At 39.7% G+C, this 26,985-nt stretch overlaps 1 protein-coding gene and 1 long non-coding RNA gene across 6 annotated transcripts in view; one reads left to right on the top strand and one right to left on the bottom strand.

The window, feature by feature from the left end:
* The window catches only part of cep192 (centrosomal protein 192), a 41,186-nt gene extending 33,690 nt beyond the window's left edge, over positions 1–7,496 (top strand). For 2 of the 5 annotated variants that reach the window (XM_084385103.1, XM_084385101.1), the window contains exons 33-48: positions 591–770; positions 852–1,112; positions 1,311–1,432; positions 2,270–2,379; positions 2,475–2,637; positions 2,718–2,899; positions 3,035–3,158; positions 3,315–3,420; positions 4,305–4,512; positions 4,882–4,958; positions 5,052–5,147; positions 5,239–5,358; positions 5,559–5,668; positions 5,832–5,961; positions 6,217–6,275; positions 6,761–7,496. In XM_084385103.1, the coding sequence (XP_084241229.1) occupies positions 591–770; positions 852–1,112; positions 1,311–1,432; positions 2,270–2,379; positions 2,475–2,637; positions 2,718–2,899; positions 3,035–3,158; positions 3,315–3,420; positions 4,305–4,512; positions 4,882–4,958; positions 5,052–5,147; positions 5,239–5,358; positions 5,559–5,668; positions 5,832–5,961; positions 6,217–6,275; positions 6,761–6,893 (2,181 nt within the window). In that variant the 3' untranslated portion in view covers positions 6,894–7,496. The remainder of the gene's footprint in view (positions 1–590; positions 771–851; positions 1,113–1,310; positions 1,433–2,269; positions 2,380–2,474; positions 2,638–2,717; positions 2,900–3,034; positions 3,159–3,314; positions 3,421–4,304; positions 4,513–4,881; positions 4,959–5,051; positions 5,148–5,238; positions 5,359–5,558; positions 5,669–5,831; positions 5,962–6,216; positions 6,276–6,760) is intronic. The other 3 variants (XM_084385105.1, XM_084385102.1, XM_084385104.1) reach the window with 3 other exon arrangements.
* Positions 7,497–19,195: 11,699 nt separating this feature from the next.
* Positions 19,196–24,210, bottom strand: LOC311307015. The gene is made up of 3 exons (XR_014630257.1): positions 24,111–24,210; positions 22,975–23,090; positions 19,196–19,451 (listed from the first exon to the last, which is right to left on the bottom strand). It is a non-coding gene; the product is annotated as an uncharacterized lncRNA (long non-coding RNA).
* Positions 24,211–26,985: the final 2,775 nt, after the last annotated feature.

Genomic DNA, 26,985 nt, shown 5'->3' with positions numbered 1-26,985 from the left:
TTATTTATTTATGGTTAATATTGTGCTTAAAAAAATATATATATAATATAATAAAATATATATATATATATATATATATATATATATATATAATTTTTTTTTTTTTTTTTTTTTTTTTTTTTTTATAAGCACAATATTAACCATTAGCATTCCCATTTATTTCAGTGGCGGCAGTTTGAGCCAATCTTCTGATAAATGTAATAAGTATTTGTGTATATAGTCCTAAGTATTTTGAGAGCATAGGAAGAACTACTCTATCACGTCATTCACAGTGCTTAATGGGAGTGGCCGTTGCCTGTGAGGTCTTTTGGTGTGATTTGCTCGTGGGTAATTTTTGGGTTTTTCACCATAAATTTAAAAAGTTGAAATAACACATGGCTTTAACAAAAGCACTTACCATCGATTAACAACCTCTGAACTCACAGTAGGTCTTGTTTTTTTTATGTTTTTTTGGTTGTTTTTACTTCCAGAACCCAACTGTTGCACTCTAAGGAGCTGGTTGGCAGTATATTCATATTCATATTCATATTTGTCTATCCACATTTGTTTATCTTTTCTCTCCTTTGTCTTTTTCTGTCTCAACCCTCCAGCTGCAGAGTTCATTCGGCCCAGATGAGCGACTGACACGTAACAGAGAGCTGTCAATCAAACCCAAAGAGGATGTGACTGTTCATCTGCTCTTTGCTCCCACGCGCGTTGCCTCTATGCTAGCCAAACTGGAGATCAAGCAGTCTGCTGCTCGTGCCTCCCAGCCTGGGGTCAAGTTCACTGTGAGTTTATTTATAATCTCTGATAAACTGTAATATTGTGTCACAAATAGGTGGTGTTACACTTAATCATGGTGTTCTCAGATCCCTTTGTCGGGATATGGCGGCACAAGTAACGTGATCCTGGAGGAGTTGAGGAAGCGTTCTGATGGCTATGTGGCCACGATTGGTGGAGTGCAGGCCGGCCGTGTCAGTAAGCTCTGCGTGTGCGTGCGGAACACGGGCTCACGTGCTGCCTTCGTAAAAGTGGTACCCTACAGCAATCTTCAGAATCGAGCTGTCATGGACTCGACCATTATTAGCTTATCCCCTTCACAATTTGTTCTGAAAGAGAGAACGCAGGAGGTGAGCCAAGTGCACATTTTACTTTTGGTTTTTAAAAAAAACAAATACATATTTTGTTGTGGTGTTGATTTTTAGAAAAGCTTTCTTCCACATAACATTTATAGATTTTATTCAGAAATTGCTTGGAAAGTGTTTACACTTTAAATCCATGTTTACACCTGTATTTGCTTGGAAGATTTATCAGTGTCGCTTCTACAGGTGATCACAATAGCGATGAAGGCTTCACGCAGAGAGCAGGCACTCTGTCAGTCCGCTGCCGCTCTCCTTGCAACTGTCTGCCTCTTCTGTGGGGACGAGGTCTCTCGACAACAGTTCAGGAAGTCAGTGACTTTTCTCATTTGACTCGATTGGCTGAATTCTCAGATTAAATGAGAAGAATTAACTATTTCTGATGCAAAGTTTATTCTAACAAAACATGCTGATTTGGTGCTACAGAAACATTTCTTCTTATCAATGATTAAATCGTTTTTGCTGCTTAATATTATTGCAGAAACCGTGATTACGCTACCATTCAAAAGTTTGGGGTAAATAAAATAACTTGTTAGCAAGAATGCATTAAATTGATCAAAAGTAACATAAATACAAAAAAATTATAATGTAAAATTACATTCTTTTTCAAATAAATACTATTCTTTTCAAATTTCTATTTATTGAAGAATCTTAAAAAAATAATAATAATAATAATTGTTTCCTGAAAAATATCAGCACAGCATTGATAAGAGCTGATTCTTGAGCACCATTATAGGAATACATTCAAATGTTAAAATGGAAAACTACTGAAAAGAATATGATGAAAGGTAACATTCAGTAATTGATGTACTCTTGCAATGAAAAAAATTTGAAAACTTACCAAATAATGTGTATTTTCTTAGAGGCTTTTAACTGAACATAGTAGGTTTCCTCAGATTGGAAACACATTGTTATATCACATTTATTTTTTTAAGCGTTGCATGTAGCCGTCCGTAGTGTACTGGAGATCTATTTGGAAATGAAACATAATTCCTAGTATATGATTCACACTTACCTGCTGAGGACATTACCTCCTTGATGTCCTTATTAAATATCGAATTGATGTGTGAGGAAAGTTCAGTTGATTTTTAGACATTGTGTGATGGTAAATCATGTTTTATAATTTTGTATTTTAATCTGTTTTCAAGGTTACTACAAATCAAACCAGAAGCAGGGAATAAAGTACTGTCTGAGAACAGCTTATTGAAGAGTATCCCCTTTGATGAAATGTTCCTCGGGGAGGAGCAGGTTCAGGAGGGTAAGATTTGCTCAAATTGAATCGCTTTTACTCAACTGACCCTGGTTGCGAATTATTTATTTATTTGTTTGGCTTTATGATTGGTTCATTTTCAGCTTATGATTTGCCTCAGAGGCCAAATGAAGCTCAAATTTTCTATGGCAACATGAGCAAAGTGATGCTGTCACTGTTTGGCACTGTGGAAATGTCAGACTCTGGAGAGAGTGACCATATGGAGTCCATCAGACCTTCACAACGGCAGGCTTCCGAATCAGACAGGTAATCATCCTCAACGAATAACGTAGTGAACACAAACGAATGCTTTCAGACTTTACGGTGCTGATAAAGTTAATGTGTAGTTCTCCACGCAGCGGTTTGGGGTCATCAGGCCGTTACATCAGTAATGTTTCTCTGGACGTGCTGCCAGTCAAAGGTCCTCCATTAAGCCCATCAGGACCTGTGCTGAAACAAACAGAGCTGAACCTGGAGAACACCTGGAGCATCAAGCCTGAACAACTGGTTCTCACTGCACCCACTATCAGTAAGTTAAGGAATGTGATATTGAAAATGGGTTTAAGTGTTAGAACATTAGTATTTGTTTGAAGCAAATGCACTTAGCATAGTGGGATCGACTGCTTTCCCCTCCGAATGTTATTTTCTGTTGGTTTATTTGCAGACAGTGCAGCTGACACCAGGCATGTGCAAATACTGAACCGCTCAAACAGAGAGCTGAGCTTTGAGCTGTCCTGGCCTGCCCACTGCCTTACCATCACCCCGCAGCACGGAGTCATTGAACCTCAGTACGAGACTTGCATATAAACAAACACCAGGAAAATCAATGAAACGCAGTCACCTTAACGTTTTGCTCTCATATTTCATTTAAAGCACATAGCTGATATAAATATTTGGCATATCAACAAATTTTAATCTATAGGTTTTTTTTGGTTTTTTTTCAGGAGCCACTTGCAAATCCTCATCAGTCCCAATCCCTCTCTGGCAACCAAATCCTCAATGCTGCCCTGGAGTGGACAGATCTATGTACAGTGTGATAATCAACAGAAGGTACTAGTTTCCCTCAAAAAAAAAAAAAAAAAAACCTGTTAGGAATGTACATGTTTTCAAGGATTGTCTCTAGTTTATGTCAACAAGTGTGACATGCTGTTGCTTTACCACAGAAAATCTTTTTAAAGTAATGTTCTTGTTTGAAATCCTATTCAAATCACATTTCTGGTTTTCCATTTCAGTCTGACTGCTCTGATCTGATTTGTTTGTAGCTATTCTGCCTGTCACTTTCTTATGCCACGTCAAACGTAAACATTTCAGACGTTGTAGGAAACATGCTGAAATTGTTGCAGAAATAAGGTTGTTGCAAAGTGCAGATCGAGCAGAACATTTCAGTATACTGCTAGTCGGCCTGGCCTACACGCCTCTTTTGAGACAAGCAGAGATGGCAGCAGTTAAGTTTGCCAGCCTCACCTGTTTCTGCCGCTGCTTCATATAAAATGTAGAAGTCCAGCATCACGGCTTGCCATTGACTGTATTGCAAACGTCTCCATGTTGCTGATGCTGTTTTTTGCCATGGGCATACCAATTAAATTTCTTCGCCATAGAAGCCAATGCAGAGATTCCGGAAAACTAAACAGTGCCACAGGGGGAAACAAATCAGATCTAAACCGTTGCGATACACAATGTGGACAATCAATCCTTTAGATCAGATTCCAATCAGAGACAAATAATCAGATTTGAACTGACGGTGTGAACAGTTGCAAAAGCATATGGAGCAAAGCGAGTTTAATAACAGAAATGTGCATTAAAAAAAAAAAAAAAAATCCTCATTTAATCCACATTTTGTACAGAAGAATTTATATATGTTACTGCGGGTGCAAATAAAACATCATGGTGTTGCTCTCTCCATAACGTCAATTCTTATGTCTCTTTCTTTGAAGTCCATTAAAGTCCAGATCCGACAGGATCTGGCCATGGATGTCTCTTCTACTAGCTGTGCCACGGACCGCTCTTTATGCCCACTACCCCCTCAGGCTGAGACCCCTACCGTACCAGGGCAGAAACCTCAGAGCAGCAGCGCCCAACCTCAGGTTGAGATCAAAAACCGAACCCTGGTCTTCTCACCCACTGCCTCTGGAGAGTCATCAGGTAACTTTAGAACCTGCCATCTGAACTTTATCATAATCAAAATTGTGTATTGTAACTTTGTCTTCAAGATAAAAGGCCCAGTTGTCGCGTCTTATGTCGCTATGTCTCTGTACATTCACTTTCTCAAAAATCACCTGTCATTTCTTTACTCATTCTTATGGTTGAAAAAAGCAGCTTGTGTTGTTTTTCATATGTCATGCACATTGTCATTTAAAAACCTGCCTAATAAAAAAAAAAAAAAAAAAAAAAAAAAAAAATCACCTGTCATTATTTGTCCAGTAACAGGATTTTAGTTTGAGACATTAGAACTTTCAGTATAAGTCTGAAATCTTGGCCTAACAAAATTGAAAGCTTCTTTCCTTTGTACAGAATGTTCCCTGGAAGTGGAGAATCATGGAGAGGAGGTGAGGTGGTACCTCTCTTCATTTGCACCTCCATATGTGAAGGTGTGTGATTGTTGGCACTTATGTAAGAATTTTGACACCTTTCATTCCTGAGGGATTTATTGATTTTGACTTTGCTGTTGTCTCTTGGTTCAGGGTGTTGATAGCAGTGGAGATGTTTATCGTGCCACATACTCTGCCTTCAGGTGTGAGAAGGTATCTGGGACTTTGGGGATTCAAGAGAGGATGAAGGTAGGGCTGTGTCAAAACATCATCTCGTCTCTGACAGATCTAATGCAATTTAACCTGTTATAACCCTTTTTTGGTGGTGTTTTGTTAAAAGGTTCCAATCACTTTCCTCCCACGTGACCGAGGAGATTATGCCCAGTTTTGGGATTTGGAATGCCACCCTGCAGCCAAACCTCAGCACAAGAGCCGCGTTCGCTTCCAGCTGTGCGGCACTGTAAGTCTCTTGAATGCAGTGTTCTGTAGTTTGTGTCTTTTATAACCACACTAACCTAATGCAACTCCCATTGTTAGCTGAAAGTGTTGTTTCAGTCATGCATTAATCAAAGAGAGAATCAAAAAGTAATACATGTGCAGTAATCTAATTGGGAATGGCAGTCTTTCACAGTTTTTGAGTGTATTAATTTGTGTGTGCAGGGTATAAGAGCAGGAGAAGGAGCGAGTGTTAAAGAAAATTGCTCGTTGGTGAAAACAGAAGCCACTATGAAGAACAGGAAGAGACTGGAGTCTGCAGGCTCAAAGACAGGGTAAGAGTCTCTTTCACACTCAAGTACCACTGACCGTCTGTCTTATTAACATGCAGAACTCAACACTACAATCTGCAGCTAATCTAAATCTGATCTATAGAGAAAGATTCAACTTTCCCCTCTAAATAGGCCATATTTTGCTGTTTATCTTTAATTCATCCAGATCTTCAACTGAGACCCAAAAGAGGGGAGTGTATGCACCCCAAAGTCTGTACACATTTCCTGCCACACGTGTGGGCGTCACCAGCACGCTGAAGGTTAACTTCAGAAATAACTCCTTCGACACGCATGAGGTGAGAACACTAATGACCTTCAAAGAAGTCACATGACATTCGTAAAGTGGCAATAACTAATCCAAACATACACTTCACAGTTGTTCAAAGTTCTGTTTCTATGAGGAAAAATGCATTAAGAATTCACAGAGCAATTATTTACATTCAAGTCTAACACCTTCAGTCATATTGCATGTTGATGTGTGCAGTGTTATTATTGCTGCTCCTAAATGTCTGGCATGAGACTTATTTTGAGCTTTTCTAATTAACTTGCAGCTAAAATTCATAAGTCCTAAAGAGCCTTTCCACATCAAGCATTCAAATTATTCTCTAAGGTGAGTTAAATCTTCTCTCGCTTATTCTCTAGTAGTAGTAAGTCTTACTGTTTGCTCAAGCCAATTATTAACGTTATTAATTATTGCCTTAAGCCAAAAGAAATAATAGCAAGTAGAGATTTTATTGAAGCATTCCATGTCACTTCCTGCTGCCAATGCCTGATGTGAAGGCTCTGATTCTGAGCTCAGCCACAGGTCGGCCAGAGTGTTGTTGTTTTTGTGGTTTGTAGCACTGTATGCATGTGATTGTGTACTAAATGTGTGCGGTGTTAAATAAATCATTTTTAATTTGTTTAATTTAAACTCAAACTTGTTTAAATATTTTATTAGTAGTAGTTTTTTTTATTTTATTATTAATGTGGAATTCATGTTCAACATTAGTTTTTTTTTATTTTTATTTTTTTAGTAACATCACAAGCTAGTTAGGTGTGCTATTATACCTGCATGTTTTCAAGCATTGAACCTTTTTCCATGTGGCTTTCTAGATCACAACACTACATCAACCTCCCTGTGCAGTTCGTGCCGGCCGCTGCGGGCCAGTTTTCCGGCACGCTACTCGTACAGACGGGCACAGACGCTAAACTGGCCGTAGAGCTCAATGGAGAAGCCTTGCCATAAAGACCTGCTCAACATACCGCTCACCGCCAGCAGAGGCCACTGCAAGACGAAGCTAATAATGAAGAGACATACTTGAACCTTTTTCTTCTAAATGCTTTGCAAAAGAATGTCAAGCTTTGTGTTTTCCCCCATCCTTAGTTTTTCTAGTTGTCAACTATCATCTTATACTTTATTTGGATATAAGCACCATGCAATATGGATATTATATATCCAGCATCACAACATCATTTTTATGTGTTTGCCACAGTTTATCGCCTTCATATCACTGATGTAATGTCTGTATCAGTTTTCTACCTTGATTGTAAGGATTTGTTTCACTTTGTGTAACTGTTAACATGAGCTCACCTGTTGATAGAAGTGTCATCACATAATGAGGCCGGACAAATATTTTAAAGAAAGATTTGAATCACCATTAGTTGAAGATTGCGGACAAATATTTTAAAGAAAGATTTGAATCACCATTAGTTGAAGATTGCATAATGCTCTGTTCAGCACAAAAATCGTTTTATGTAAAACATTTTTTTTTTTTTTTTTTTCTGTGTCGTAGGTATTTATTTTAAATCAGTTCTTGATAAATAAAAAATAAAAAATAATTTATTGGTGAATTGTCTTCCACTAATGTGTATCCTACCCTTTCTATTTAATTAGGGCCTGAGCACTGATGGTGAGAGGACCCTATTGGAATTGCGCCGTTTATTATTCTTCCGCTGCTTCTCCAAAGTGAATTGCTTTTTTGAGGGCCTAAACATGCTCAAACTCACAAAACTTTGCACATGTGTCAGAAGTGGTGAAAATGTACGCATGAAATGGGTTTCAGAATTGGGTGGGGCAAAATGGCTCAATAGCGCCCCCTACAATATTTCGAATTGCCGCTGGCGCAACGTTTCACGTACGTGGACGAAATTTGGTACATACATGTAATGACCCAATACCTACTAAAAAGTCTCTTGGAGCATAGCCCTAAACACAACAGGAAGTCTGCCATTTTGAATTTCCTCTCCGATTTTTGTGCAGTTTTTGTCATTTTTAACGCCTCGTACTTTAACAAACTCCTACAGTTTTGATCTGATCCTCTTCAAATTTGGTGTGTGTAATCTTAAGGCCTTTGCGACGTTAAATTGCGATGATCTTGAGTTTTCGTCAAAGGGTGTGTCCTCGGCGGCTTGACGAATGTAGATGTGCACACCCAATTTCAGCCTTTGGGTAATGTACGCATCATCCATCATCAGATAAGTTCTATATTAATGTTGCTTGCAGTTCCGATGTTGCTAGGCAACCACAAACAGCCTGCAGTAACTCAGGCATACAATGTCCAATCTGCCCTAAACTTCACATGTTTGATAAGAGTCCTGTCCTGAACACATGACCATGCTCATATTTATAGTAATTGCGCCACCTACTGGTAGCAGGAAGTGTGGCAAATGCATAATCGCTTTAACATAGTCCTCCTATATTTACACATTGCCCAATCACGAAACTTTGCACACGCGTCAGAAATTTGATGTTTCGCTATGAAACAGGAAGCTGTAACTCGGACATACAGTGTCCGATCTGCCCCAAACTTCACATGTTTTATTAAAGTCCTGACCTGAAGACAACAGGAAATGACACGTTTTATACTGATTAACACCTTATAGAGATTTAACCAGATCAACATCATATATGGTCAGTCTAATCTTAAGGCCTTAGCGGTGGTAAATTGTGAAGATCTTGAGTTTTCGCTGAAGGGCAACCTGACAAATGAGTTTTCCTTGGCGGCCTGACAAATTCAGATTTTTCGCCATGAAAGAGAAAGCTGTTGTAACTCAGGCTTACGGTGTCCGATCTGTCCCAAACTTCACATATTTGATAAGAGTCCTGTCCCGAATGCATCTACATGACAATATTCAGCTAGTCATAGTGCCACGTGTTGGCAACAGGAAATGGCATGCTTTAAGGCCAATTTATACTTCTGCGTCGGGTGCGCGTAGTAGGTACGGCGTAGCATACGCATAGACGCGTATCATACGTCGTACCCTTCGCCGTACCCTGACGCGCACCTCCTCAAAAATGTAACTACGCGTCGCGACGACGCGGACCGCAAGATCTGTGATTGGTCGGCTTGGTAGCATCGCATTTCCTCCTACACATTTCTGGCGTGTTCTTCTGCACCGCCCGTCATTTTTAAATTCGGTTCAACCTTCAACAGGTTCACAGGTCGCACGTACCATCTCCTCCGACGCCTTCTCTCGTTTCTGCCTTTTAGTTTTAGTAATTTCACTAAAACTGTTTTTCCACCTCGATAAGCTCCAACTCCTACATGATCCACTCTCTTTCAGACGCTAGTAGCCTAAACTCAAAACAGCCGCGAGGAATCTAAACACAGTGGAAAATTAAAACCCGCCCCCGCCAACTAGCGTCTCGGCATAGACATAACGCAGAAGTATAAATGCTCACGACGGCATCACCTACGTGCGTAGCCTACGACGTACACTACGGCGTACACTCGACGCAGAAGTATAAATTGGCCTTTACACTGTAATTCACTCCCAGAAACATATTTAAATATGCCATGAAGTACCAAACATGATAGAAACATGTTAAATCATGCAACACTTGGCTAAGAGCTAATTTATGCAATTAACGCCACGAAACAGGAAGTTGTTGTAACTCAGGCATACAATGTCCAATCTGCCCCAAACTTTACATGTTTGAAAAGAATCCTTTCCTGAAGACATCTACATGCCAATATTCAGTTATAGTAATAGCGCCACCTTTAGCAGGAAGTGTGGCAAATATAAATGACTTTGACATAGTCCTCCTATATCTACATACTGCCCACCGTGCTCTGTTTTCCTAAAGCCGCTGGGTGGCGGTGGCACAGGTCCGAGGGCCGTTTTCATCGCTGGTTGCAGCTTTAATTTATGCTGTTTCTTTGCTTCATAATGAAAAGGTTGTTGAGCTTGTTTAAGTTAAATGTACACTACAGCTTTTTTTCTTTTCTTCAAAATTAACATTTAAATGAGTCAATACATCACTGCTTCTTCCTAAACTTGTTTTTGACTTGCCCTGATTCACTATGGTAAGCCTATTATAAGTGTTTATATTTTAGACCTAGCGGGATGGTTTTCGCGGGAAATCGCGTACATGCGTCACTCGTCCGGTCTCGTCCTATCCGTAAATAGAGAGGACTTGTTCCGGCTACTTTGACACGTGTGTGGTGTGGGAGACTGGCATAAGTTAGTTGTTACGAGTAAGAAAGGTTGACATGGAGCAGATAAATATGGAACCTCTGGGGAATCACCAGTTTGAAAAAATGCAGAGAGTCTGCTTGCAAAAAGAGAACGCCACAGATTCGAACCTATGAAAGGGAACCAGAATCAACATTGGCTTGACTTTTAGAAGATGGCAAGAAAGGGATTTGAAATGTTGTAAAAGTGACGCACCGATGTCATTTTTTAGTACTAAACCAGTGTGTAAGGTATTGTATTGAACAGTTAAATTTCCATAGTATCTCTTTAACAGAGTTCATTGTAAAGCATTATCTGAAGGGCCATTTTATAATCTGTTGATCAGCTAAAGTAACGTCTTCAGCTAGTCAGTTTGAGATCATCCATAACTGAGACAGGGATCGCTGCAGGTTGGAGTAATGGGTATGCCGAGAGGTGAATTAATTTCTACAAAATAAACTAACCTTCACCCTGCCATACCTACACGCTGACAGACCGCTTTTGCGTCCAATTAATTTTCTTTCCACGCCCTACCTTTGTGCACGAATCAAACTTTTGTCACACCCATTACTCACACCTCCAGATACTGTGATAGATTTTTTAATTAATGACTAACATTTGTTTTTCTTGCAGGAACAATATTCATATGCTTTTATGTATGTTCCCCTTTTTGCAAAAACTTGTGTTGCCATACCCCTTTGACTTTGGTTGTGTGTGTGTGTATAAATAGCAAATATGGGAAATTAAACTAGACAGATGTCTAACTTGAAACCAAAATCAGTTTGGTTCTACCTGGTAACAGAGGGGTTGCATATGAAGAACTAATCAAATTGTGAGGAAATTATGTAATGTAGCATGACATTTTTGCCATACCTCCTTATTCTATAAAAACTGTTGTATTCTTTTAGCTGGTGGGATTCTCAATGGAATTTGTCCGAGATCCTCCGGCCTTGCTGCTTCTTGGGGGAGATTCTCTGAGAACTGCTCGAGAGATCCTCCGGCCGTGAGGACAGATCATCCAGCATTTAGAGGACATTTGCTGAAGTCTTTTTGTTGAGTATTCCTGCGCAGGAAGTAAGCTAGTTAGGGGAACAGGTATTAGCACCCAGCCGACGTCGATGTGTAGACGCGCTAGGGTATGGGATTAGACTCAGCTGAAGTCGACTGTAGACTCGCTGGAGTATAGACTAAACGTCGACTGCAGACGTAAGGGGACGTCAATTGTAGACGAGACCCAATTACGTAGTTAGGTTTAGGGGAAAATCTATCACAATACACACTTTGGCTAATCTGTTTGTCTTAAAGGGGTCATCGGATGCCCATTTTCCACAAGTTGGTTTGATTCTTTTGGGTCCTCATGTAAAGTTTGTAACATAGTTTGGTTAAAATTCCTCAATGGTTGTGTAGAACAACACCCTTTTTACCTCCCCAAAAACAGCTCTGTTCACAGCGACCCAATGATAATGAGCAACTGCTCACCCCATCCCTCTCTTCCATGGGGGGTGTCGACACAAGACATGTAAAGTGCGACCTATGCGGACAGTATACAAATGCTGAGGGTGGAAATATGCTAATACCAGACAGTCCATGGGCGGAGCATGGGCAATATGATATCATATTGCTCAGATAAACCAAACGTCTTGATTATTGAGAGTCTTTAGACTTTTTGAAGATTAAAAAAAAGGAGAGAATCGATTTGTGGTTGTGTCCACACACTGCAAAGACACATATAAAAGTGAATTTTGTATCCGGTGACCCCTAGTGAAAATTTTATGAGCAGTAGGATAACAAACCAAAACAAGGTTATTCGCAAAATGCATTGAGTTTTATTTACAGTTCCATAGTGTATCATTAACGTTTTTGAAAGTTAATTTGTTATCATTGATTAATATAAAACAACTAGAATGTTTTATTATTTCATTTATTAGAACTGCAATTTTTCATTCAAGTAAAAAAAGGGTTTGAAACACCTATATCCATACATCTAGGGCCTGAATTATGTTAACATTTCATTATACACATAGTTTACACAGGCCATAATTTGTGCAACTCTTGCCAACTTTAAAATCCTTCATACGTTTTCATAAACAGTTACTTAAATATGATCAGATGTCTGGAATACATGATAGGTTAATGGACTGACATCCTTGTTTTCAACAAAAAGGTTACCAAACAAGTAATGAAGCAGGGGAAATGAAGTTTTCTAGATAGCTCAGCTCAGTAGTTACCAGGTTGGATTTTCAGTATGACCATTTTAGTCCATGATGGGATTTAATCCGTCAATACCCAAAGTGTTTCACATTTCAAGTGTTCTGTCTGAAGAGGAGGGTGATGAGGAGCAGTGGTAGGACCAACAGCCATCTGTGCAGTTTAACGCTGGCAGCTCCACTGTAGTTACACAGGTAACTGTTACAGCACGTCACCTGGACTCCATCTCCATTACTGTCCACAGAGGCAGTTGCAGCAGCACTTGCGCAGAGTTTTGAATAGGAGCATGTCTTCACAATGGCAGTAACACTTCCTAAAAAGACAAATTCAAAGTTTATCTAGTTTTCCCTCTACCATGTTGAATAGTGTTTTGTTTTTGTTTTTTATGACTAATGCATCCAGCTTTTTGTGTATCAGAACATCTGACCTCTTGAAATCTGTTCTTGCCATCAAGTGGATGCTGCACATTGATGGTGGTTGAGGAGATCCCCCCTTCTATGTAAAGCGCTTTGAGGTCTCAGAAAAAGCGCTATATAAATGTAACGAATTATTATTATAACTATTATTAATGTATTAGAAGCTCATTTATGTTTTTTAAGCAAGCCTCTTAGTATAGCCTAATTCTAAAACTTCAGGTCATGGTACTATGAAATCTTTAATGATTTATTTATATATATGTGTGTGTGTGTGTGTTATATTTCAAGGCTTACTGTATCACTTGATCATCCATAAAAATGTTTGTTTGTACAGTTATCATTGCACTACATTGTGCTCCCGCAAAAAAAAAAAAAAAAAAAAAAAATTTGATCATAAAATTAAGCATTTGAATATATCTTTACAATGATATTGGGATATATCCACCTTTTCCATACTCCATATGAAGCTTCTTTGAATTATGTGAGTAACTTCCTTTAAACTGTAAACATTCAGTGAAAAGCTCGCTCTATGAACAATAATAAGAAAATAAAAAATAAAAAAAACGGAACGAGAGATTCTTAGTGCATTCCAGTGAATTATTCAAGGGATATTGTAAATAAAATCGGAAGAGCGCATACCACAAATAATGCACAGTAGCTTTTTTTTTTTTCATACTTTAACAGCCGAATGCAAAGAGAAGAGAAGAGAAAAGAATGAGGAAAAGAATGCAGGGTTACATTCTTTTTTTTTTCTTTGAATTCCGCCGGTTACACTTTATTTTACATTTAGGACCAACATTCCACAGGCCACGCCCACGATCAACCTGATCAACTCTATGCGAAGGGTCACATCAGACACACACTGACCCCTAAGTAGGCTATAGCTAATATTAAGTTGCTGCATAGCCTATACTTACTATGGATTAGGTTTGGTTTATGGTTAGTTGCATGTGATTCTGCTTAATTTATAGCTATTGCTATTTAGTAACTATGTAACATAATGTAACAATGACACTGTAAAATAAAGTGTTACAGTGACTGATAGGAGCTCTTGCCATAGATATTCTTGTGCACACATGTGCATGTTGTTTCGTTCCCTTTCGAACGGTCACTTCGTATTGCGTAGCTATACGCACGAGACCGTTTTCAAAAACTTGCACTTTGAAACCCGTTTTAAAGTTCGAAGTTACCCGTTCTAACCCTAACGGCCAAAAAAAAAAAAAAAAAACGGTGTGGTGTAAACAGCCCCTTAGTTTTTCTCAGACACATTGTCCCCGTCAATCATTAGTTTCTATGGACACTAATCGTCACAGCTGCTGATCATTTAGTTCATTATCTCCGTCTATTGAAGTTCCTTCGGTTTGTATCATGTCTGGTCACGTTTATGTTAAGGTGTGTTTTCTTGCCTTGTATGTTGATTATCTGTGTATTGTTAAAGTATACGTCATCATCTGCCTGCTTCTTAAAGGGGTCATGCCATTTTTGTACAAGCTAATATGATTCTTTAGGGTCTAAATTAAAAGTTTGTAATATAGTTTAATTAAAAATTCTCATTAGTATTGTAAGAAAACACTAATTTTACCTGGTCAAAAACAGCTCTGTTTTCAGCACGCCATTTAAGTGCATGTGTCTTTAAATGATAATGAGCTTTGCTCACCCCGCCCCTCTGTTCTGTGCATACACCGTTTTTAATAACACAATAACCATAACGCGTTGTTCATTATAAACGTGGGATTATGAATTATATTGAGAACGTCGTACATAGAAAACATGCCGTAATGTACCCTGAGAGTAAGCAGCCGCATTCATCGTGAAGCATGCAAGCGATTTGCAAAGATTAATATAAATATGAATATAAAGGTTAATAAAACGTTACACTCTCACTTCTTCTTCTGGAGGTGCAGCAGGAACACGAATACTTGGTACCGATCCTTTTTTCAGGAGCAGCTTCTTAGCAAAACCAGCTTTATAACGTTACTGACCCTCATTTGTAAAGCAGTCTGGTGTGTGAAATGATTCGCGCAAACATGAAAGCATTGACGTTGATCGTGGGGAATATTCCCTTCGAAAACAAACTCAGCCACTGCGTCTTCAGCGGTTCAGATTTAGGAACATCAAAATGATGCTGTGTTCCTTATTGCACCCAAGAACAGAACACCACAATCGCTTAGACGCCATTCTGCTCATAGACAGTGCTCCAGCGTATCAACAATGACCGCGCCGGTCCGCGCGGACTATGATTGACGGGGCGGGTCTGTGTTGAAACGCTGCTGTCAATCAACAATCGTGGGAGGGGCGTCCGACCGTGTCACGTCACACGGTCGAACGGCTTGATTTGAGATGGGGGAAAACATATAAGAAGATTTAAAAAAAAAACACTGGATGGATTTTTTATCATTTTATGATGGTTGTGTACAGGCACTGCCAACACACATTTCAGTACAATCAACTTGTAAAAGTGCATGTACCATTATATGACCCCTTTAAGTCAGTCTACACACCCCTGTGACACCAACATTAGTAACTTCTATGAGGCCTCAAACACAACAAAACATGATTTGTGTATACTGTACTATAAAATTTGTTTTTTATCATCAGATCATTTTTCCTTCCTGAATTTCTACATTTCCCCACAGTGATGTGCTTTAATGTCGAGGGCATGTGCTCACCTAGTGTGCCTACAGTGGTCATGCAGGTGTCCAGAGGAGCCTGGCAGTCCTGAGAGTTTTTGTTACATTCTTGATTTGATGTTGCGGAGCCACACACGTAACACTTAAGCGCACTTACTGCAAAAGAGCAAAATAGCCTGCTTTTAAAGAAATGCATGAATTTATGTTATCAATATTGACTATTTTTTTTATTACGCAATCTAACAGCTGAAATTCACAATAGAGAACACTGTATTCTAAAACCCTTGAAACCGTTAGGGCTGGAAAATGTTGTTTACACAATACACATTACAGGTTTGGTAAATATTAACCACTTACATAATCATGGAAAGAACCCCAGCTTAGAAAGTAGCCTATAACCCAGTTGAATATATAGTACCGTTTAAAAGTTTGGGATCACTCATATATATATATATATATTGAAAGACATTAATACTTTCATTCAGCAAGGATGATTAAAAAACATACTGTTCTTTTGAACTTTCTATTACTAAATGAAGCCTGAAAAAGTATAGTTTCCATTTTCTGTTTCTGAAGGATCATGTGACACTGAAGACTGGAGTAATGAATGCTGAAAATTCAGCTTTGCCATCACAAGAATAAATCAAACTTTAAAATATATTAAAATAGAAAACAGTTATAACATTATTACTGTTATAATAGCATTATTTATATAGTAATACTGTACACAATATTTTTTTTACTGTATTTGTAATCAATTAAATGCAGCCTTAGTGAACACATAAGACATTTCTTTAAAAACAACGAACAAAATTCTACAGACTCCAAACTTTTGAGCGATAGCATGCATATAATAATTGTATCAATCCTTTTTTTAACCATACAGTAATTCTTAGCACTGTTTAGAAATAGCAACTGAATTTCCATCCAACCACAAAATTAGACGGATATTAAAGATTTCATAATGGATTACAAAACATTAACAATCAAAAATGCAATTCAAGCAAGTGAACGAGAAGCCATACCTGAGTGTACAGTTAGAAGTAAAAAGAGCAGACTAGAAAGAGTCTCCATGTTGCTGAAGCACTGACTGCATGTGTGGGGAAGTTCACTGGGTGTTTCTGCTTCTGACTGAAACTCACTGTCTCGTCAAAGATCCACCCAGACATTCTTTCACTGGTCCTTTAGAAAGAACAAGTGAAAGAAGACACACGCCAGCACAGCTGGCATTCCCTCATACTTTTGGCCTTGTGTCACAATGTGCATTCTTGCATGACAACTGTTAGATTTGAACTTTACAAACAGAGCATTTTGTATGTAGCTTTGTCGCCGATGATGTCATATCCTTCTTGGCTTTACGACTAAGACGCATAGTGTAAGAAAATTCTGACTAATCTAGACTGACTTCAGTGAAAATTTTTATTCAATCATAATTATGAGGCTAGGTAAAAAGTTTGAGTCTGTATATAGTGGTGTTTAAATATTCCTATTATGTTCCCTCCCTTCCGAGTTCAGACTAAACAGGTCCGGCTGCTTCCACTAATTGTTGAAACTACCAAAACACTGATAAAATCATCTCCTTTTTTTTGTTTGTGTGTGTGGAGGATTTGTTTAAAGGTAACAAGATGAAAACCCCAGAAGAAAATACTTCTGTTGTCAAACTTTAATAAAACATTCTTTAAAAGTCAACTGAAACCTAGATATAGTCAAACAGATGTATAGTTGACTTTTTTTTTTCATGTAAAATTATACGAAGAGTTCAGATGCAAAAGCCTCTCAGTGCCATCTGAAATTTCCTTCAAGAATGATCATTTTGATCAAGCTCGTATATTTAAATTCAATAATCTCACTTAAATGGCAATGCAAATGACCTATTAATTGTCATTTAAGGGAAATTACTGAACAAGCTTTATAAAAATGATCATTCTTGAAGAAAATTTCAGATGGCACTTAGAGGCTTTTGCATCTGAACTCTTCATACTTTCATAATAAACAAGACCAAATAATGCACATGACAGACTGATACTCTTTAAACATTTGCAATAAATACTGTACTGAAGCTTGCTATTTCAGAAAATGAAAAAGTCATTACATTTTCAACATATTAATTTCCTGTTGAAGTGCACAGCATGTCATAAAGGAACTTCTGTGTATACAATTATAGTTCAAATGCAAAACAAACCAAAAAATGCAAAGCGGCGAACTCGATGCGTTTCAAAATCTGTAGAATGTGCATTTCTGTTCAAAACAACTAGTGAGTGTTATTTTGGAAGTTTAAAAACAGTTGTGTAGATTTAGTAATCACAGGTTTTGCCATTGCAGTCATTCTTTCAAAGGACGTAAAAGCCCAGGTGGGTAGTAGTAGTAGTAGTAGCCTTTATTGTCACTTAGTCACAAGTACCAGCGAAATTAGCCATCAACCTGTCCATACAAACATACATACAATATGACAAGTGGGTAGACAGGACCGGAAGACAGAGCATTGAGGAAACAATACAGCATAACATGAGGAGAGGTGAGGAGAAAAAAAGGCAACCCCCAGACTATGCTCCTGTAAGGAGTACAGTTTGGGAACAGTGAAAAAAACACCTCAGCAACATTAGCACATAATCAGTACACAACATGAACACACAAGACTTGCAACAGGGGAGTGGAGTGGGGGATGGAGGTAACCCAGCACAGGCAAGCAGCCATCCGGTCCTGCAGCCATTTTCGGCGCTGGTCACAGACCCGCCTGCCAGACTGGTGGTACAAAGCGTCGAAGGCGAGGGATTGGGGTTTGGGGTGGTGATTGCATATCTGTATATATGTAAGAGTTCGTGTATGTGTAGGCCTGGAGAGTCGCTACGCCTGACATCCTAATCTAGGTGCCTCAGTCCGCAGGATGTCATAGCGATACACAGCAGTTGCCATGGAGTCAACCTTGATCAGGTCCCAGACAGAGTCAACAATCAGCAGGTGTCTGTGGGGAATGGGGGAAGGAACGCAAGAGCGTCTCGCTGCAGTGCTCTCTCCAGAGGGAGTTGTTGTTGCAGCAGCAGCCTCGGCCAAGGCCAGTGCTGGTAGAGGGGGGCCGAAAACAGATAAGATTGGGGTTGTTTGGTCTTGGGACGAGTAGCCGCCAATTTACATAGCTCCTGGTCCATTTGGGTCTCCGAAACGATCCATTTGCCTTTGCAAAGCTGTAAGCTTCTCCAAGATGTTATCAATATTTTGGTTCATAGTCACCAAAGTCACAGTCTGAGTGCTGACAGCTCTGCCCCCTGCTTCAATCATGACGGGCAGCCTTGTGGGGTTTTGGACAGCTGTCACCGTCTTCTTAATTCCTCGATAAACCAGGGCAATGCCTAATCCAAACAGCAGAAAACCTGTTATCATGGTTCCGAATAGGTAGATATCTTCAATGTCCTCCACGGAAAGAGCCGCCAGACACACGACCCGCCACCTCTCCCACGCGTCCATCGTGTAGCCAGCTGCGAACGTTCCGGCAGGGCAGTCAGGTTCCCCCGAACCCAAGCTTCTCGTCGAGAAGATGGTGTCAATTGCGTTGGGAGACCAGTTGATCAAATCCATAATTTCTTAGTTTGGAGAGCAGTGCGGAGAGAGTCTCTCAAAGACAGTAGACTAGACGAGACGAGAGGAGCAAAGCAGGGGAGATAAGGGAGAGGAGGGTAAGAAAATGCGACCGCCTTCGTTGAGAGCCAAAGAGAGAAGAGAAGAGAGGTGTTGCTGTAGTTTCTTTTAGAGCTTACATCACTTTTTAATTGTTGGATGGATCGGCCTGAGTGAATAGTACACACTGATTTAGTCTAAAGCAGGTGTGCTCTGCTATTCTCATCAGTTCTGGCTTGTTCAAGTAGGTGTAGATTTCGCAGCAGAGAGCAGGAGGCAAGATCGTTACAAAAATACACAGAACTTTTGACGACTGTAATGCCCTTCTTCAGTGCTCTAGCATTTCTCCTGTATTGCATGCATGGAGAGCGCAAGCTGTCAGAGAACGTCGAGGATGCTTAGTCTTCATGTAGCTTTCCTTTAGGTTTCTTCCTGTGTGACGCCCCGAAATCACGTGACCTGGACTTGCTCACTGGATAAATCCTGAGGACAGTGAAATGAACATTTGTTAGCCATGGCTAATAACTGTATCCTCAATAAAGACTGGAAAACTATTTTGTAACTGTATCAAGTTAAAAGCTACTGATAATGTAAACTATATTCAAGCTTACATAGATACTACCATTCAAAAGTTTGGGGGCCGCATTCATTTGATCAAAAATACAGTAAAAATGTCAATGTTGTGAAATATTATTACTATTATAAAATATATCTGTTTACTATTTTATTATATTTAAATTAAAAAATTACATTTTCAGCAGCCATTACTCCAGCCTTCAGTGTCACATGATCCTTCAGAAATCCATCTAATATGCTGATTTGGTGTTCAAGAAAGGTCTCTGTTAGTGTTGAAACCTCCGTCCCCTGATGGAGGGAATGAGACATGGTGTCGAAGACTGACACTAGGGGTCGTACTTGGATTCCTCTGATATTTCAGAAGAGGTCAATGAGAATTGGCGAGTGGAATTTACATGCGCCACTTCCCCGGACATACGGTTTGAAAAGGAGCTGGCGTGCATCCACTCATTCAGGTTTGTGCTGAGGAGCCGAGACTGTGTCCTGGCCATCCAGCGGGTAGTCCAATGCTGTGGCAAGAGGGACACCACGTCTCGTTCCCTCCATCAGCGGAGGTTAAAACAGTAACCGAGATGTTCCCTATCTGTCAATCACTTCAATGTAGTGTCTGAGCCTAACACTAGGGATCCCCATGGAAAGAGTCACAACAGCTGAACTGAGTTACGAGGCTCTGGCGATGCAGATGTTGGCAAGCCGCACTCGCAACATTGTAACCTACCTAACACTCCACGTAAGCCGTGTAGTCCTTCGTACCACTCTGGGACCGAAGGACAGTACTTACAATTGGAATAGGTTGCTCCAGCTGAACTTCCAAGAACTTTTCAGTTCTTCTATTTTTTTAAAAAAAAATTGGAAAGTAATCACAGCTGTTTTCAGAGCGGAGTGCTGAGGAAGCGCTCTTCCTGCCAGATGAGAGATAGAACACTACAGACACCACATTCTGCCATAGGGAGGTTAATCACATTGACTTACCTCCCGGGAATTACCCACCAGTTGAAAGAGGTCCCTGTGGTAGGTCCTACTGGGGAAGGAGCATTGAATTTACCACCTCCTGGGAAAGAGCAGATCCTGCCATCCCTGGGTCACCCGTCTCAGGGACGCTTCAAAGCCTTCTTGATGTTCTTGGAGGTCGCCTGACGAGTGGGCTCAGTCGCTAAGCGTAGTTTCTGTATCAATCCCGGCTCAGAACTCCCCACGTGGAGCTATTTTAGAGGTTTAGCCTGATGGACCTGCAAGATGGCCATGGCATGCAGGGTGGAGGCGGCCTGTCTAAGCATTCCCGCAAGCCTTCGCTGTCAAAGATCTGGTACGATTATGCCAGTTCGTGGCATTTTGCAGGCATAAATGCATCGCAATTGCATGCTCCACCTGTGGAACCTCTGTATACCCCTTGGCTGCCCCACCGTTGAGGGTAGTGAGGGTGGAAGAGCTCGTAAAGTGGAACCAGGCAGTAAAAGGTGCCTTCTGTGGCTTTGTGTGCTCCTCATGTACTTCCGGAAAGAAAGATACTGGGGTGGGGCACAGCTGTGAGTGGCGCTCCGAGCCTAGATACCAATCCAACCGATAGCGCATAGGACAGGACAGAGGATTCCACTCTAGCCCAATGCTCTCAGCGGCCTGAGCAAGCATGGCCACCAACTCAGAGTCACACTCAGACTGGGCCACCGCACTGGAGGGTGGGAGCCCAGCCGAGTCTTTCATGTCCGATGCTGCTATTGACAGCTCATCCTCATCTGGACCCTGAATGAGAAATCAGGCACGCCATGTGACACAACAACAAACTCATCCGGGAACTCCATCGGGAGCAACATGCAAAATGAGGAATGGGAGGCCCGTGGGGATTGACCCGACAGAAATGCTCCCGTTGTTGCCCTCATATATCCCTCAGTGTTAGCCGTCATTGCTCCCGTTGTTCCCCTCAGTGTCATATCCCTCAGTGTTAGCCGTCGTGGCCTTGTGCATTGCAGAAGGACCAGCGCAGAGAGTGGCTGAGGTGACTCTCTCTTTAGCCAGAAAAGTGAGTCGAGATCCCAAGTACGACCCCCTAGTGTCCGTCTTCGACACCAGACAGATGGGGAACATTTCTTTCATTATCTTGAAAACAGTAGTGTTGCTTAAAGCAGCGCTAAGCATTTTTGGCAATTTCTTCGCTGTTTTCTCACTTTTTGCTTGTGGGTTTCTCTATAGAGCTCCCCCTACAGCTTCGGAATAGATATTTGACAACACTGTCGTCAAAACTCGTTGGCGACTCTCTCCCCTCCCATCTTTTCCCTCTGGTCATGTGCATTTGTTTTCAAAGAAGCTGGCAAACGCACGGAGCCATGTCCACTGAGTTATGTATAATACACAGAAGGCTAGCATATAAATGTTTAGATAGTGTATGTGTGCAGTGCCGTAAAGCAATTCGTTACGTGAATTTGTGAATTGACGACCACCATTCAACCCCCCAAAAAGTCATATAACTATTCCAATGACTCCGAAGCTGTTCGGTTAAGGTAAAAAAGTTACTTAGTTCACCTTTAATATTTTTGTGCAAACAGTATTCTTTTATGAATATGTAGTTACAGCATTTGTTAAAATAAAATGTATTTGTATCATAAATGCCTTTTGATGTGTCCTTGCACAACAATTTCTTAAGTATTGCTAATTTCTTAAAAACAATTACTGATGCCAAACTTTTGAATGGCAGTGAACTGTATTTAAGTATTCATCTGCAACCTATATACCTGAAACCTAAAAACCTAAATACAAGTAGTAAAATACAAAAAGTGATTTATATAACGCCGTGCAAAAAACATAGTGATGAACCATTTAACTAAATATTTAATATTAGTCTGGAAAATGCAGCAGGGACTAGAAAAGAAATCTGTGAATCATTTGATTAAACCATCCAAACTACAATGAATCTTCCTAATTCTTCAGAGATAGAGGACAGTTTAAAGTTTAAAGTTTATTGCCGTTTGCACAGGTACGTTACAGTACAGGTACATTGGAATTCTTGTGCGTTTATCAGAGTCATCTTTTATTTAAAAAAATATATTTTAAGGGAGAGCAAGGAGCAGCTTAACATGAGCTCTAACACATGAGAGTTTGAAAGGACTTTCGCACATGAAAGGACAGTAACGACACTACCAAAACAAAAACTAGGTAAAACTTGACTCGGAGAACTACGCTATGTCGCGCATAGGGGAGCGCCATTCAGATATTACATATCTGTTTCAGAGTTCTCCTAGATCTGTTTAGGAGAATGTGTTTTATTAATGCTACTGAAAAAATAACTTGTTAGTGGAAAAGTGGATACTGTAGCTACATTACTAAGATTTTTACTTAGAATTACTGTACAGAAATTACTCTGCAAGGGGCTTTTTGTGGATTGACTTGTTCACTCCTTCATCCTATTCCACACGCACCAACTGTATGTTTTCCCCACCTGCGCTGATAGAGGTAGATGAGGAAGACCACATCATCTCTGAAGCAGGCCAACTGATGGGGTCCAGGGGTTGTTATTATTCCACTGAACACATCACTGATGAATGTGTTCAAGCCCTGAGAAGCAAAAGCAATTCATCATACAGTAGTGTATCTATTTTGGAAAAGGTCTCTTTATATTTAAGTCTTAAGACTCCCTATTAAGCAGAAACAACTTAAAAGAAATGTAATATTGGTTTTCCCCATTGAGAACAGTTAATGTTCTGATATATATATATATCTGAAAAATATATATTAAAAGGTCATTTTATCTTATTTTTTCCCCTGAGATGTTTCTTGCACCCAAAAATCATAATTTAGTTTATGGCCATTGTAATATTATTCAATATTAAATATAAGCTTCAGCCCTAACTTTAAGATCCTTCTGAAGGATATGCAGAGCGGTAGGTGCTACACACAGCCAGGAATATATATGATGAGCTTCCACGCATTTTATATTCAGTTCTTCTAAGTCAGTGTTTCTCAACTGGTGGGTCGTGTCGGAGTGCATAGTCAAAGAATAAACAACAACAACAAAAAACATACTTCTAGAAAGTCTTTTAGAAAATACAAGCATGAAACACGATACTTACGTTGTCAGTAAGTCATGATATTACCCAAAAGTGTTACCCAAAATACAACTTTATTTTCATTTTGTGTTATTTTGATGATTGTAGTGGTTCATACCAACTTACTAACTTTATTGTATTAACAAAAACTATGTAATAGCCTTACATTAGACTGTTTTTTCATCAGTGTTAGTGATATTCTTACAATTTAAGTGTATGTTAAGGGTTACATGGGTGTGGGTCAACCATTAGTTACATCTACCTCTGGTTGTTTCACCAAGGCATATTGTAAATGCAGACATTGGATTTGGGTCACTTTTAAAAGAAGATGTAAGCTGGTCGTCAAAAAAATATAGTCAACAAATCGGAATAGGAAGACCTGCGGTGTAAATGCATCCTATGTGACCAGCCTCTTGTTTTTAATAGTCTTTTTGGACTGGGGAGGAAGTTGCGAGTTCTGAGAGTTTCAGTATGTTTTCAATAAGATCACAGAAAATCGATTTCTCATTAAATTAACACTGTAACTTACCTTATACATCAAGACGGACATCTGCAGGTGAGCAACAGATTTTAACTGTGGAGAAAAGCAAAAGACACACTTAAAGAGCAACTTGCAGGTTAGAAGACCCAACAAGTCAATGTATAGAAAAATAATGTAGGAACTAGATTTTCTTAAAAAAAAATTATAAATACGCTACAGTGGCTTCTGGAGTCGTTTTTGTGAGAAAATTTTACTTCCGCATCTGAAAATGGGCGTGACGGGCGAGAGTCGTGACGTAGCACGAGGGAGAGCGGTCGATTCAAACAACAGGGAAATATGGATTGCAATGACATTTCGGAATTCGGACGCTGAGGAAATTGTTGACGGACCACAGCCATACAATTATGAGCCTGCTAGGCAGCCAAGAGAGCAGGGACAGGCCAGGATCAATGTTAGACAGAACATATTGGAACTTACAATAACAGAAACTAAGCTTTGATCAGGCGTTTGTCATGCTCATTAATATCCACCCAGACTAACGTTACGTGATATAACTTAGCGGTTTCTCATCGAGAGACAGAGAGATATTTAGAAAACAGAGAGATATTTATTCCTGCTAACATTTTTTGTTCCATAGGTGCTTGTGTGGGAAATGCGAGGCAATGTTTACAGCTGAGGAAAGTCAGTGTTGCAGGGAGGTGGATGCATACTGGGCCTTAGTGGAAAATGCCAAACTTGCATGGTTGCAGTTAGTGTTACTACAGTAAAGCCATGGTGAATGTTGCTGATCTGTGGACACTGGATAGTTCGTTCATTCATTGCACAATGTTTATTCCTGGTTTCCACGTCAGCGCTGTTTGATCCGTTAATAACGGAGAAATGTGAATATGGGGTATGGGCGGCGCCATCTTGGGAAATCCTAACCCCGCCCACCTTCTGACGCAGCGCGCGTCACTCAGCTCACTGTGCTACTCCGGTCATCTTTGAGTATATTTTAGGCAACGAAATATGTTATAAAAACACCATACTAACTCTTTTCGTTTTCATTTAAAGAAATCTTAAACATTATAGCCACACAAATGTGGTTCAGGCAACGCGTATTGATTATATTCACTGCACATAACGTTTGCCTATTTATAAAAAAACTAAATATAAAACACAAACCTGCCTCTTTTCGTTTTAAATATAATATAAAAATATTAAACATTTTAATATGGTCCAGGCAATATGTGCATTTGTACTAAACAACAGATTTTGCAGTAAACAACATTATAGATCATCTTCCTTGTATTAAAATTTAAAATGACAAAACTCAACCCAGTCTCTTTTTGTTAAATTTCAGTTTTATCAATATTAGCCATTATAAAAGTATAAGTAAAATGTATAAGAAGCTATACAAATAAAGCAAACAATTCAGTCAAACATACAAAGTCAGCGCTCTAGTCTAACCATACAACGGTAAAGTTAAATAGCTTATAAAGTTATGAAACTTCCCCTCAGCCAAAACGATTGGCCAGGGAACAAGTTATAGATTCACAAAACCAAAAATCGCCCGTTAGATATACACAAGACGAATTATATCTCATGTTTAACCACTACAGAGACGCCAGGGTCAGCGGCGAACGACTAGCCGAGGAAAAGCTGTTGCAGGCGGGGTACATGCGCCGAGCGCCCGGTCATCATCGCTGGATCTCACAACTGGATAAAATTTTCATAAATCTTTAAATAAACCACAGATTTGAGCTTTAAACAACTACATTCTCGCCTGAAAAACTCTTAAAACTACATTTCATGATACAGAAACAGTAGTATTATATTTCAAATGTGTTAAAAAATGGCACTTCTTATGTTGTCATTCTCCAGTTGGCGCAGCCTAAGCTGTCAATCAAGCTGTCAATCAAAGTTAACCACGCCCTTATTTGTCATACATTTTATATCTAAATACTATCTAAACTAACGAGTTAGAAAAAAATTCACTACCCTCGCCGTTGTCAGGCACTCGGAACCTATCGAAAAATACAATAAAAGTCCATGGGACCAACCTGTAAAAACATGAATTTATGCTGTGAAAACGGACATTTTAACATGGGGGCTATGGACATTTGCTCCCTTTTGGGACCTTCCCCTAGCGGATTTTCGATGTATTGCAGTTTTTCGCACTTCCGGGTAGGCTTCATTTTTCAGATGAGAATGTTGCCCCTTGTGTACTTGATAAATGATCCAGTTGATGCACAGCTGTCAGTACAGAGAGCAAACCAAATTGAGCTTAAAACAAAAGAAAGGCAGAACAGATTCCAGGCAGTCTTCAGGCTTGCAGACATAGCATCAACACTGGCCAGATTGAGATTGCCTTTTCGAGGGAATCTGAAACGTCAAAAAACAAAGGTGTTTTCTGAGAAATAACAGGATTAGTGGCAAGATATGATGATGTACTTCATGCCCACATTGAATTGGCCAAGAAAAACCCTAAAGGTGTGCCCAGTTACCTTTCTGCACAGAGTCAGAATGAAATGATTGGCTGCATTGCAAAAGAAGTCAGAGGGAAAATAATAGATGAAGTGAAGGAAGCAAAATTCTTTTCTGTGTGCCTCGACGCAACTCCAGACTCAGCTAAATAGGATCAGTTGTCGGTCATTCTTCATTTTGTTGACAAAACAGCCAATATTCAGGAGTGCCTAATTGATATGGTGAACGTGAAAGATACAACTGGTATTGGTCTTGCCAGGACTCTTGTGGAGACAATGGAGAAATACAACCTTGAAGTCAGCAACATCAGAGGACAGGGATATGATGGTTGTGCTGCCATGTCAGGAATATATAGGGGTGTACAAGCGATCATAAAACAGACCAATGACAAGGCATATTTCGTGCATTGCTATGCCCATCGTATGAACCTTGTTGTAGTTGATATGTGTTGTAAAAA

The sequence above is a fragment of the Rutilus rutilus genome (assembly GCF_951802725.1).
Source record: "Rutilus rutilus genome assembly, chromosome: 17".
NCBI classification, from domain to species: Eukaryota; Metazoa; Chordata; class Actinopteri; order Cypriniformes; family Leuciscidae; genus Rutilus; species Rutilus rutilus.
The sequence above is the reverse complement of the archived record's forward strand: the minus strand, read 5'-3'. Positions and strand labels throughout refer to the sequence as shown.